The sequence below is a fragment of the Alligator sinensis genome, unplaced genomic scaffold (assembly GCF_000455745.1).
Source record: "Alligator sinensis unplaced genomic scaffold, ASM45574v1 scaffold602_1, whole genome shotgun sequence".
NCBI classification, from domain to species: Eukaryota; Metazoa; Chordata; order Crocodylia; family Alligatoridae; genus Alligator; species Alligator sinensis.
The window spans coordinates 963279-978304 of NW_005841976.1; the positions used below are offsets into that span (position 1 = coordinate 963279).

General features: G+C 42.8%; 1 protein-coding gene across 1 annotated transcript in view; it reads right to left on the reverse strand.

Moving 5' to 3' along the window:
• LOC102385662 (protocadherin Fat 3) overlaps positions 1–15026 on the reverse strand; it is a 641364-nt gene that overhangs the window by 97874 nt on the left and 528464 nt on the right. The window contains 2 exon segments of the mRNA XM_025200838.1: positions 661–814; positions 1575–1771. Coding sequence (XP_025056623.1) covers positions 661–814; positions 1575–1771 — 351 coding nt within the window.

Consider the following 15026-nt stretch of genomic DNA (forward strand, 5'->3'; position numbering starts at 1 on the left):
CAAAGCATGATGCTAAAGTAGAAGATGAAGATCCAGATATGTAACTGATTTTATTTAGATTTATAGCATGAAGCAATAATTCTTGAATTTAACTATAGCTATGTAAAAATATACCACAAAAAAAGAGCAAGGTCTTCACAAGAAACAAATTAAGAATACCATATAATATGCCACTCTGCCCTGAAATGTTTTATAGGGGATCTTCCTCAGAAGCAGGGGTATGCAATGTTTCTTGCTATTTGCCACAAGGGTCAGTACATCTGGGCCATTCCAGACCATCATGGAAGAAGTGGATTCAAAGCGGGGGCTGTTTGTGAACCATGCCCTTTCATAAAGAAAAGTGCCTTTGATGCCTGCAGTGGAGGTCTTGTTATGAAACAGAAGGATTAAAGCTTTTCTAACTGGATATTCATGTTAATGAATACCCAATCTGACTAACCAAAGGAGTCTGTTAGCCTCTACTGTCCTATAAATGTCACTTTAAAGGTGGGCATTGATATCTGCTTGAATATAAACGATTGTCACCAGAAGTTCACAGGCTTCCACTTGTGACACTTTAATGGAAAATACATTAGCACTATGCACTGAGAACCCTGATCTCAAATGATGCCCAGGGGTTAATAATGTCATATAGGGAGAGATTTATTTTTGTCATCTTACCATTTTCTGGATCTAAGAAAAATTTATTGTTCCCAGACCCATACAGAGAATATCGAACTTCGCCATTGGACCCAATGTCTGCATCCTTAGCACTGATCTTAAGGATGACTTTGTTTGGTGGAATGTCTTCAGGAAATAATGCTGTATATGTAACCTGTGGACAAAAAACAGAAAACATGGGGGGGAGCACAATAGTAGCGGATTATACAGTCTTTGTACAGCTGTCATCTTTCATGGCGATTCCCTGTAGTATGTGCCCTTCCTTGTACCTTCAACATTTTTATATAAAAGAAACATTTTCTTTATGCTATACATTCCTGGAAGGTTAAATTGTTAGCATTCCTTCTCAAGTTTTTAAGCATCCTAGAAGCAATTAAATAAAATAAAAACAGTACGAGGACTATAAAGGAACAAAAGGCAGCCACACCTTTTATATTGTCTTCCTTTAGGTTTCCTTAAACATTCCTCTGGTTGAACTAAGATTTTTGCCAGTATATCTTTGATGGTAAACACAGATGTGCTAGTGCAGGTAGGATTACCTAGCAATAATTAGAATTGGCCTAGACCTCTAGTTAAAAAGCTGGCAATTGTGCCCAGACTACTTGGATTCTTCCACTGTTGTTACCTCTGATACAGTCTCACCAATGATAGTGCAATAAAGGAGAATTTAAGAATAACATCAGAAAGCTTAGCTCCACTGCTATTTTCTTTGTAATGTTACCTTTTGTTTTCTTGAAATTACTTAGTCCCATTACAACCCCCCCAATATTTAAGACCTTTAACTAAGTGTGTAACTGAAAAGAGTTATGAAAAAGAAATAAAAATGTAAGCAATTAGTAAATTATCATGCTATTTATAAGAAAACATTACTTTCAATAAAATATTCCACATTCCAGTAGAAAATGGTGACTAACCTGCTCACAGACAGGACTGTTATCATTCACATCAGTGACTGTCACTTCCACAGCAGCTTGAGTTACAAAGAGTCCATCGGTAGCAGTGATGTTAAGATAATAAATGTCTTGCTCTTCCCGATCTAGAGGCCTCTTTACATAAACTTTCCATTCATTCTGAACCAATCCCAAGGCAAACTTTCCCTTGGGATTCCCTCCTACAATGAGACAAGCAATAAGCAACACCTTAAGAAGACCTACTGAAGGTTTGCACTTGCATAAATATAAATACAGATTGATCTTAGAAGTCCCATGGATAAGCTGCCATAATTTGTTCTACACCGATAACTGCTTTCAGAGTGGTAAACTTTTGAAATCTGAAATGAGAAGAGAGTCCCAGTGTTTGTTGTCCCTTGCATGCCTGGTATGAAAGTAAAATAATAAGTTTCAAAGAAAACAAAATCCATTTAGCAAAGCTGAAGATGATCTCTTGTTTAGTTCCCCTGAAGGGCAATCAAATTCAAACTGTGAACAATCAATAGTCTTCTCTGGATGGTACAATTGTCTTTCCACTTAGTCTCAAGAGAGGATGTAATACACCATAGCTCTTGTTACCAAGACAATTTCATTAGCTGTTGATTATGCAATCAAGGAATAGCAGTAGGTTCTATTAAAGAATTCTCTAATGAAAGCTTTATCATACAGCTGTGCTCTTCTTAGACTCATTAGAATTCTAGCTTAAAAAAAGTTTACATGACAGAAGAAGACACATTAGTATTAAATAGCCCTAACGAGAGGTCATTTAAGGAGCAGTTCAAAGATAAGCGCAGCAATTAGATCAAATTTATCAGAGAGTGAAAGCCAGTGAAGAGTGGAGGATATGAAGCAGAACAGCTTTTTATTATGCTGAAACACTGACACTGAACCTGGCAATATTACTTTTCCACATCATTAAATTGTATGGTGACAAAAGCAGCCTGCGAGATAGAAAGACCTGTCCTCATCATCCTCAGCGAGGGTAGTAATGTCATTTCACACAGTGAAGGATGCAAGGAATTAAAACAGGCATGGCACTTGATCATTAACATTTTTAATGGTTATTTACACCTTCATTTGAGATGCTACAATCCCCTGACTCTCCTGTAAGATCACCTTCCCTGCTATAGCATTCTCCAAGCCTTTGTCAGATTAGCTTGTAAATTCTTTGAGTCAGGTGCCCTGTTTTCTTGTGTGCATGTACAACATCTAACACACCACTGGGCTGTAAAACTAGCTATTCACATTTGCCAGATTCAAGTAGAGTTCCCCCTGTTCACAGTCCTGCCAGTCCTCGACAGTTTTTTAGAAAAACAGGGCACAGGAAATCTGAATTTCTCAGCTAAAAACTAAAGTATTTTTTTTTATATAACACAACTGAAAATGAGGGCACATACTGAAATGTATCCCCTCTTTTTCTTTAAATATTCAGGACTGCATATCTAGCTTTTGTAAACTACTCTCTCTCCATTAAAACCAATGAAATGATGTCTATTTACTTCCATTGAGACCAGAATCCAAGTCTTTCTTGCTAAACAGCACCATTTTTATTGAGTTGTAGTTGAGCTAAGAAACAATTTTGCGAACTGTATGATTTTCTATGATTAGCCAGCTACATTTTTATTGTACTTTTAGAAGACTCATCTGCGCTCCTATTAAGATAGAAAACTGATGTATTAACCTTTGGAACGCCTTCACTTTACAGCAAAATTCTGCTTCTAGGCTCCATATTTAAAGGGTTTCATAGACCTCCCCAGTATCCAGTGATTTCTGAGAGACCACAGGGTGGCTCAAAGGTAGGGTGAATCAGGCCCTTGATGAAGATATGCTGTCATAAAAAACAGACGTAGAAAAGTGTCTCTCTGTATTTCACTATGCCTCAAGACCTGCATACAAAAACAAGTTAAGCCCATGGCAGTCTTTCTGCTGACTTTGGTGCCTTATGAAGGTCCAAAATGCGGTGTCAGTAAAAGGCAGACACATGGGGTCAGAGTCTAGTCTACCTATTAGGCATGTCAGTGGCCTTCAGTCCCTAATGCAGCTCTATTCCACTCTGCTAAGACCATGAAAAATGGTTATAATAAAAATTGCTTCTCTACTTTTTTGTGACTCAGTGTTAACAGTTAGATGATAGTGTGTTACAAACTGAGGTGCAATGGAACCAGGTGGAACAGAGTTGTATAGGTATCTAAGTCTACTTAGATGTCCAATGAGTGGAATAGAATATGGCCCCTAACAATTAACATTAAAATATCTCCATTTTAAGTCTTAGCCTCAGTGTAAGAAGTTCAGGTCTCCTCCACAGCTGGCTGCACCTGCTCATAACAAGCCTTCTGTTGCATGCAATTAACAAATCAGTGTGAAATTTGCCTATTTTTACCATTATCATGACATGAAAGTTCTTTTAAGAAAAAGAATGGTTAAGAGCAAACAGTTAATAAGAAGCAGGAAACCCAAGTCATGTATACACCATTGCTAAGTAGAGGGGAAAGGTAAAATCTAATTAAAATCAGTTGGTGGTTGTTACGGTTAATAGTAACACTAGCTTTGAGCAACTCCAAAATCATTACTACTCTGGTGTTGGGGAGATAGGCTTTAAAACACATACTGGGAATTTTGGAAGCATATATAAACCATGGTCCATGTGATCACACATTTCTCTCCCTTCCTTTAAAAAAAAAAAAAAATCCATTTGCAAGGCCAAGAAACCTTTGGTAATGGGCAGAAAACATGTGAAACAAAGGGTTGATTCACATCTCTTTCTTCATTATCTTTCGTTTCTCACTACTCAGCGCTGCCTCTACATATTGCTGACGAAAGAACTGAAGGCAGATCAGAAATAATGAGATGTAAACAGTAAAATACTATCCTGGAAATAGTCTTAAAAGGAAAAGAAAAAAAAAGAAAACAAGCAGTGGCCCAGGGAACCATTTTCTAGCACTCACATGTATGCCCTGCTGCAAATCTCATTCTGCAGTGATTAATTAACTTTTCCACTAACATATTTAAGCAGATTCTGTGTCCTAAGGGCGTTTTAATTAATTAGTTTTTCACTCTGAATAATGTAGATTTTCTAAACGGAAGCCTCCTGACTGCCAGTATTAATGGATTCTTTAAAATCTGTTGGCAGTTTTCTTATGTTCTACTTTGAATGTCACAACACTGAAGTGTTAGCTACTATAAAATAAAAAAAAGAACTTTATAGTCTGGCTTTGAGGCTGAGAGAATCTGCATTATCTTTCATCTTTTCTTATTTGAAGTTTAAATAATGCCGTTTTCCCCCTGCCTCAACTTTCTAGTCAGCAAATGGTACAAAGCCAACTTGTGCTCAAGTTGAATGAAAGGAAAGCCAGCTAAATACAATGAAATCCACAGACATGATGACCCAAAATAAACAAATCTTGACACACATCATTACTAAAGCACACATACATTAACCTGAAATAGCTAAAAGGGAAGCTGACGCTTACATGTTGACAATGCAAGTTTTCACTGTGACTTCTGCATGCATAGTGCACACTACAATATTTAACAATATACTTTATTTATTTTATTTCTTTGGGTCTTGTGTTTATCTCCTGATTTAGAAACTTAGAGTTCCTATCAGGAATGCAGTGAGCTTTCCCCACATTAGAACCAATAGCATGTATCCAGATTTAAGAGACTTCACATGTTTATTGAGCTGCCCACATCACAAATCCAACCCACTATCACCCGCCGTGATTCAAGCACAATATTTTTTACCTTGCCATTCTTCACACAAATACCTTTCCTCCTGGGCGCTAAGAGGTGTTTGTCTCCAGTACCACTAAGGAACAGAGCTTCATGTTTATTCCTTTTTTATCATTCACTCCAGCTAAGGAACTGACCAGAGGTGTTTAAGATGAGCATAAAGAATAAAATATTGACCCGCCCTGAGATGCCCTATATACATACACACTGTGTGGGTGTTTGATGTGTGGACCTGGTGGTAGTGTTTTCTTTTGGTTTGTGTTTTGTTTAAAACCTCAGTGTCCTCCAGGGAGCAAAGGAGGTGCAAATGTAGGCTGGATCAGCAGTTGTGACCTGCATTGAATGTGTAGAGGGTTATGACCACTTTATCTGCGCCAAGCATAAGGTGGCATCTGCCCTGGAGGACAAGATTCAAAGCTTGGAAGGACAGGTATCCACACTGCATTATATCAAGGGAAACAAAGATTGCTGGGACAGGAGTTATGAGAGGCTCGTACTGGAGAGACCAAAAAGAAAAGAGGAGAAGTGGCAGTATCTAACAACTAGGAGGAAGGGTCCCAGAATTCAGAAGGAGAGGATTAAAGTAATGGAAAGCTTTGAGGTGCCACAGCTGATGGAAAGGCAGAAGAGAGGACATGTGCAGGCATGATGCAGAGGAGTCAGCTGTCTAGGCAGCAGGATGTGCAGGGCCCCAGGAATGAGGGCTCTAGGAAGAGAAAAGTAATAAGTGGTGGTGACTGACTCCCTTCTGCAGAGGAGAAAGGCACCAATTTCTCATCTGGTTTTGGGGGTCCTGAGAGGTATATTATCTGTCTAGAGCCCAAATTCAGGATGTCACAGAAAAAACTACCAAAGCTCATCCATCTCTCAGACTACTACCCTTTCCTGCTTGCCCATGTAGACACCACCAATATGGCTAGGAGCAACACTGAGGAGACCAGAGGTGACTATGAGGCTTGCCATAGAAAGCAAGGACTCAGGCAGGGAGCATCATATCATGGAAGTAAATACATGGCTGAGCTAGATGGTGGTGATGTGAAGATTTTGGATTCTTTGACAATAGTGGGATGTTCTGGAGAGGAGGACTGATATCTAGAAATGGGATCCATCTGACCAGAACCAGAAAGAACATCTTTGAGCATTGTCTAGGAAGGAGGGCTTTAAATTAGATTCCACAGGGAATGGTGAAAAATCCCCTCCAGCAACAGAGCAAACAACCCAGAGAAGAAAGGAGCAGAAGAAGCAGTTCAACTATGGGAAAGGGCCAGAAAACCCCAAGACAACGATAAGTGGTGCAAAAGGGAAGCAAGTAGATCAAAATGCAAAATACATTCAATATACCTATACAAAATCAAGACGTATGGGGAATAAACAAGCTAAACTGGAAGCTGCCATCTGTATTAAGAATTGTGATACGATTGGTATCATATAGAAGTGGTGAGGCAGCTCTTAGGACTATGACATCAACATCAAAGGTTACACTGTGTTTTGGAAGGACAGGGTTGGTAGAAAAGATGGCAGTGTTGGCTTGTATGTCAAAAAACATACACTTGTTCCCTGGTTCAGGAGTAAGAAGACAGCAGATCAGTACGTATTTGGGTGAAGATGAAAGGCAAAAGACACAGCACCAATATATGGGTGGGGATTTATTACAGGCCACTAAGTCAGGAATGGGAGGTAGATGTGGCATTCTTCAGGGACATGACGAAAGTATCCAAAAGCTATAAGATAGTACTGATGGAAGACTTCAAATTTTCCAGACATCTGCTAGAAGAAGAATATAGCCAAACATAAAATGTCTGGCCACTTCTAGTTCCTAACTTGTGTGAACAACAACTTTCTGTTCCAGAAGATTGAGGATACAACTAGGGGATTTTCTATCTTGGACCTTATCCTGACCAAGAAGTTGGCCAGCAGATTGTAATGAATAACTGTATTCTTGTAAAAGGCAATATGGGATCTTCTCTATGGTTGAAGCTCAAGATATTAAGCTTCACCTAAAAGACTATTTTTCTATGCATTTTGTGTTTCCTCAGGGACAGTTACATAGGGCCACTCTGGATGTAGTGAATACCATTCTCGTCATTTATTTTCTTTTCCCTTTAATTCAGTGATCCATACTTGCTTAAAGTTTATAATGAATAGTTCATGCATGACTGTATATATAGAATAGTGTTCTGTCTCTCAAAATGACTTCAGACTGACATAGTCACTTTGGAAAAAATAGGCAGCCAGTTTGATCCCATGAAATAGTCAAATCCAGTACTTGAGTTCATTCATGGCAAAGTATAGAGTTAGACTCAATGTTTTATTAGTGAAACCCTTTCTATACGTTAGGTTTTTAGCTAAAGTTTCTAGGGTATTTCATTCTAGCAATTGCAATCGTACCACATATGTTTTAATAACTTGTTTTTTTCAGACTAATGTTTTTAGAATTTAGTATAATATTTGGAAACATTTTCAAGTGTGTTAAAGTGCAATACAAATCAAACTCAAGATCAGAAAAATACTTCTGTAATTTTCAGGCCTCATAAAATGTTACTCTAAAGATGTTTTAAGTTGGTAGTACTATATTTACTTGAATAGAAGATAACCTTAATTATAAGATGACCCCTCAATAATTAAATTCTATATATGGAAAATGTATAAATTTGTTATAATTTTCCAGGTATAGAATCTAATTATTGGAGGTCCGACTTGAATTTGTCCTCTTCCCACTATTACATCAGGGAAAATAAACCTGGGGGCAGGGGAGGGGGGGGCAGCACTTAGTTAATCCAGAAGTGATGTATGTTACCTTTTTCAAAATTGCTGCAAGTTTTCACACAGATACTCTATAAGCCTACCTTTGAGCACCACTTTGACACCTACTTCTATGGAGTACAAACTATGCATGTTATTAGTCCAAAGCCAAAGCCTCATGATTCATCACATAAGTCATTGGGCTGGGCCCCACCAGAGTCAACAGCATTTTAAGCCATGGTGACCACACAGCTTAGCTCTGCTCAAAATGTGTGTGTATTCCAGATACCCCCCACAAAGGATCCATGTGCTGCTTAGGCCCCACTAATGACTGGAACAGGGTGTTCTTGTCACAAGTCCTGGGATGCTTCAAAAATGTATGTCCAGATGAGGTGCAGGGCAACCTCATGAAGGGCAGGGTCACACTAATCATAGAAAATGAGGGTTGGAAGGGACTTCAGGGGGTCATCTAGTCCAACCCCCTGCTCAAAGCAGGACCATCCCCAACTAGATCATCCCAGCCAAAGCTTTGTGTAGTCGGATCTTAAAAACCTCCAAGGATGGAGTTCCACCACCTCTCTAGGTAACCTGTTCCACTGTTTTTCTACCCTCCTAGTAAGAAAATTCTTCTTAATACCTAATTTAAAATTCCCTTGCTACAACTTGAGACCATTGCTTCTTTTTCTGTCATCTGCCACCAGTGAGAACAGTCTAGCTCCATCCTCTCTTCAGGAAGTCAAAGACTGCTATTAAATCCCCTCTCACTCTTCTCTTTTCTAGACTGAGCAAGCCCAGCTCCTCAGCCTCTCCTCCGAAGTCGTGTGCCCCAGCCCCCTCATTACTTTCATTGCCCTCCACTGGACTCTCTCCAATTTGTCCACCTATTTTCTGTAGCGGGGAGAGTGGCAAAACTGAACACAGTACTCTAAATGAGGCCTCACCAGTGCTGAGTAGAGGGGAATAATCACTTCCCTAGACCTACCAGCAACACTCCTACCAATGCAGCCCAGTACCATTAGCCTCCTTTGCAATTAGGGCACACTGTTGGCTCATGTTCAGCTTACTGTCCACTGAAACCCCCAGCTCCTATTCTGCAGAGCTGCTGTTCAGCCAGGCATCCCGCAGCCTGTAATCGTGCATGGGATTGTTCCGTCCTAAATGCAGGACTTTGCACTTGTCCTTGTTGAGCCTCAGAAGATTCCTTTTGTCTGAATCCTCCAATTTGTTTAGGTCACCCTGAATCCTAGCCCTACCCTCCAGTGTATCTGCTACTTCTCCCAGCTTGGTGTCATCTGCAAATTTGCTGAGGATGCACTCTACCGCATCTTCCAGGTCATTCATGAAGACATTGAATAAAACCAACCCCAGGACCAACCCCTGGAGCACTCCACTTGATACTGGCTGCCAACTAGACATCAAGCCATTGATTACTACCCTCTGAATCCGATGCTCCAGCCAATTTTCTATCCACCTTATAGTCCATTCATCCAGCCTGTACTTCCATAGCTTGCCTGCAAAAATGTTGTGGGAGACCATATCAAAAGCCTTGCTAAAAATCAAGGTTTATCATATCCACTGGTCTCTCCACATCCACAGAGCCTTGTCATAAAAGGCAATCAGGTTGGTCAGCCATGACTTGCCCCTGATTAATCCATGCTGACTGGTCCTAATTACCTTCTTCTCTTCCTAGTGCTTAGAAATGGATTCCTTAAGGATCTTCTCTATGATTTGTCCAGGGACTAAGGTGAGGCTGACTGGTCTGTAGTTCCCTGGATCCTTCATTTCTTCCCTTCTTAAATATTGTCATAAAAGGCAATCAGGTTGGTCAGCCATGACTTGCCCCTGATTAATCCATGCTGACTGGTCCTAATTACCTTCTTCTCTTCCTAGTGCTTAGAAATGGATTCCTTAAGGATCTTCTCTATGATTTGTCCAGGGACTAAGGTGAGGCTGACTGGTCTGTAGTTCCCTGGATCCTTCATTTCTTCCCTTCTTAAATATGGTCACTATGTTTGCCCTTTTCCAATCCTCCAGGACCTCTCCTGATCATCATAAGTTTTCAAAAATGATAGCCATAGTTCTGCAATTACATCAGCTAGCTCCCTCAGCACCTTTGGGTGCATCCCATCTACCCCCACAGGGGTACATGTCCAGCTTATCTAAACAGTCCCTAACCTGTTATTTAGCCACTGCTGGCTGCTCACCTCCTCCCCAAACTGTGCTGCCCGGTGCACTAGTCTGGGAGCTGACCTTGCCCTGAAGACCGAGGCAAAAAAGGCATTGAGCACTTCAGCCTTCTGTCACAAGGTTACCTCCCCCATTCAGTAAGGGACATACGCTTTCCCTGATTCTCCTCTTGCTACCAACATACTTGCAGAAACCCTTCTTGTTACCCTGTATGTCCCTTGCTACCTAGAACTCCAATTGTGTTTTGGCCTTTCTGACTTCATTCCTGCATGCCCAAGAAATTATTTTATATTCTTCCCTAGTTATTTGTCAATTTTTCCACTTGTTATAAGGGGTTTTTTTTGTGATTTAGTTTACTGAAGAGTTCGCTGCTAAGCCAACCTGGTCTTCTGCCATACTCGCTAGTGTTCATGCACATTGAGATGGTTTGTTCCTGCACTCTCAGGAAGGCTCCTTTATGATATAGCCAGCTCTCATGGACTCCTCTCCCCCTCAGACTGGCTTCCCAGGGGATCCTGCCCTTGAGTTCCCTGAGTGAGTCGAAGTCTGCTTTTCTGAAGTCCAGGGTCCTTACTCTGCTGTTGTCCATCCTTTCTTTTCTCAGGATCCTAAACTCAATCATCTTGTGGTCACTGCTGCCCAAGTTGCCATCCTCTACTACATTCCCCACCAATTCTTCCATGTTTGTGAGTAACAGGTCAATCATGTGCAGCAGGCTGAGAGAGGGGACAACAGAGAGATTCTGGATGAACTGTTTAGGGACCCATTTTTTAATGTTTGTCAGACATTTAAGGTTGGTGAAGAGACAGGAATAATTGGAAATAGGAAAGAAAGTCACAGCTTAACTGTGGGAGTGAGGAGGAAGTAAAAATGTTCATTATCTGTTTTAGGGTGGGAAAAGTAACCAGCAGGGCAGAAGTGCTAGACTTCAGAAAAGCTAACTTCAATGTGCTCAGGAGATTAGTTAGTGAGTCATTGAAGATCAAGAGCATTGGTAAGATGGGAGTCCAGGAAGGGTGGTCACTTCTCAAGAGAGCAACCCTTCGGGTGCAAAAGGAGACAATCCCATTGTGCACAAAAGGGAGCACAAATCTCCCAGTTGCATTATAGATAGGCACAGGAAAACACCAGCCCACCGATGGTCAGCATCAACCTAGCAAAGGGACACTTAGAGGGGCTGAATGTGTTTAAGTCAGCAGGCCCAGATGATCTTCATCCAAGGGTGCTGAAAGAATTGGCCAGTGTTATAGCAGAGCCACTGGCATGGCTGTTTGAGCACTCATGGTGCTCAGGTTAGGTCCCAGAGCACTGGAGAAGGGCCAATGTGGTCTCTATTTTCAAGAAGGGGAGGAAAGAGGATCCAGGTAAATATAAGATGGTTAATCTTATCTCTATCCTTGGGAAAAACTTTGAAAAAATTATCAAGGATCACATTTGTGGGAGCCCAGCAGGAAAAATAATGCTGAAGGGCAACCACCATGGGTTCATAGCAGGTAGATCCTGCCTAACTAACCTTGTTTCATTTTATGACCAGGTAACAAAATGCTTAGCTGCAGGAGTCAGGGTATGTGGATGAAACTTATTGGAGGCAGGAGAAAGATGGCGGGATGCCGTGCCGGTAGCCAGTGGCAGTGAAAGTGAAACCGCAGTGGCAGGAGCCGCTGTGGACCAAGATCAAAAGGAAAACCTGTGGCGGAGCCGGGAGGAGCTGGGAACAGCTCCCGCGTCTGTTTGGGCGCACTTTGTAAAAGCGTGCTGGAGGCGATTGGCCACGTGGCCACCCAGTGCCAGGATAAAAGGCCCGACAGGAAGGAAGCCGGGGGGGACCGAAAGTAGTGTCCCCAGCCAGCCCAGAGAGGCCACAGAGTGCCAAGGATCCCACGGAGGAGGAGACATGGTGGCGCCCCAGAGGGGGAACCACGGAAGGCAAGTCGGACCAGCAAGGGCCGAAGGAGTCACCTACGAGGCCGGCATGGGCGAAGGCCAGCAACAGCAGTGTCTGGGACACCGGCAGAGACAAAGGAGCCAGAACCCAGACACGGACACCAGACAACAGGTACCAAACCTGGGGAGGGAACAATGTGACAAGGGGTCCCAAGGCCCAGGCGGAGTCAGGCACTGCGTGAACCGGGAGACACCGAAGGGTGGTAGCAGACGCTCGGTGCAAGTACGACCTGTAGCCCACAGCCGCAGCCCCTAAGTAACTGAGCGTCAGTGAGGGCCAGAACACTGACCCTGACAGATAACATCATGGTTGGAGTTAGGCAGGGTGTAGGGGAGGTAGAGCCCTGAGAAGCAATAGCCATGAGGACAACCAAGGGGGAGTACCAGGGGAGATGGGACCAGACCATCTCCCACTAGAAAACCAATTACCATCAAAGACGTGGCAGGAAAGACCCCTGGGAAGCTGACCCAAAGCCGCTCCCAGGAGCCTGGCCGTGCAGTCCAGAAGGCAGCAGCGAGGTTCGAAATAAACCTAGATGTGCGACGCTCGGGGGGAGAGGCACAGAAAGCTACAGGGTAGATGTCATCTACTTGGATTTTAAGAAGGCCTTTGATACGGTATCTCATCCTATTCTCATAAACAAACTGAGGGGCTATGACATAAATGATTATACAGTCAGGTGGGTGGCAAATTGGCTTAAGGGTCACACCCAGAGAGTGGTAGTGGATGGATCAGTATTGACCTGGAAAGATGTGAGCAGTGGAGTCCCGCAACGCTCAGTCCTTGGACCTGTGCTTATCAATGTCTTTATCAGTGACTTGGATGAGGGAGTGGAGAGCACTCTGTCCAAATTTGTGGATGACACAAAATTATGGGGTAAAGTTAACACACTAGTGGGAAAGGATTGAATCCAGGTAGACTTGGGCAGGTTGGAAAAGTGGGCAGAAAAGAATAGGATGCAAATCAACAAAGACAAGTGCAAAGTGCTGCATCTAGGGAGAAGGAATCACCAACACACCTATAGGCTAGGGGATGACTTTCTCAGCAGCACAGTGGCAAAAAGGGATCTCGGAGTCATAGTTGACTCCAAGATGAATATGAGCTGTCAATGTGGCAAAGTAATCAGTAAAGCTAACTGCACTCTATCATGATTAGCAGCTGCATCACAAAGAGGTCCAGGGAGGTGATACTTCCCCTCTATGCGGCATTGGTCAAGCTGCAGTTGGAGTACTGCGTCCAGTTCTGGGTGCCACACTTCAAGAGGGATGTGGATAACCTTGAGAGGGTCCAGGGGAGGGCCACTCGTATGGTTAGGGGCCTGCAGGTAAAGCCCTATGAGGAGAGACTGAGGCACCTTAGATGATGATCTTTTCAGCCTCCACAAGAGAAGGCTGAGAGGGGATCTCATGGTCATTTACAAATTCAATAGGGGGGGGGGGGGGGGAAGCAGCAAGAAATTAGAGATGCTCTGTTTACCAGGGCACCACTTGGAATAAACAGGAACGATGCCCACAAACTGACAGAGACCAGATTTAGGTTGGACATCAGGAAGAACTTCTTTACGGTAACAGTTGCCAGAATCTGGAATGGGCTTCCAAGGAAAGTGGCCTTGGGGATTTTAAAAGGAGACTGGACATGCACCTGGCTGGCATTGTATGACTCCAGTGCTCTTTCCTGCCCAGGGCAGGGGGTAGGACTCAATGATCTATTGAGGTCCCTTCCAACCCTAGCAACTATGAAACTATGTATGCAATGTCACGGCTTACCATGACTTGAAAAAGAGCTGGTGGTGAGGGGGACTGGACTTAACAGATACTACCATATGTCTTACTCAGGTGAGCTGTATTGACCATGGAGCTGCTCCCCAAAGACTACTGCCAGGCCATCTGGGATCAGATCTTCCACAAGGACCTTGGAAAGGACCACAGAGCCTTGTATTTGCTAATAGCTCACCGCACACTGCTAGTGAAGGCATGGAGACACTTTGAGGGGCAAAGGACTAGCCCCAGATGCCACAAGGAAAGCTGCCAAGGTGCAACAGAAACCGTCAAATACCTCTTATCATTTTGCCCCTACACCAAGAGGGTGTGGAGAAGGGTAAACTGACTCTGCAAAGAGGTGACAGGAATCAGACTGATGACAAGGGAGGCGGCGCTGTATGGACACCTGACTAAACATCAGGGGTTCCCAACAACTCGCTTTGACCAGTGGAAATGCAGGAACCTCCTGAGGTACAGACGCACGGAACTCAAAGAAACAGACTGTGTTAATATTTGTGGGTAAGCTCCAGTCCTACCACCAGAAATCGGTGGGAGAATGGAGAGGATGCAGCCAACTCTACCTGGAAAAGAGACACTTGTAACAAGATGCTGGCTTTGAAGATGAGGAAAAACTTTCAGAAGATAATACATGCAGTACCAGGCAGAAGGATGTCCAAAGTGATCAGAGCAATCAGAGATACACTCTGCCACATCCAAGAGAGGCAAACCTAGATTAAAGAAAAGCATATGACTGAGTGGATCATGATTATACATTTGAAGTGCTATGAAGAATGGGGTGCCCAAAGAAATTTATATGTTGAATAAGGCTGTCATATAGAGAAATGGAGAGTCAAATCCAAATTAATGGGCATCTAAGCAAAGCCCTTAAAATTCATACAGGAGTGAGGCAAGGGTGCCCCCTGTCACCAGTACTATTTGTGCATGGCATGGAACCATTAGCACAAAGAATAAGAAAAGAGAAAGTCATAACCAGAGTAAAGATACTGGGAGGGGGAGTGGTAAAATGTATATTATACATAGATGATATAACTGTAGTAGTTATAGACTTTG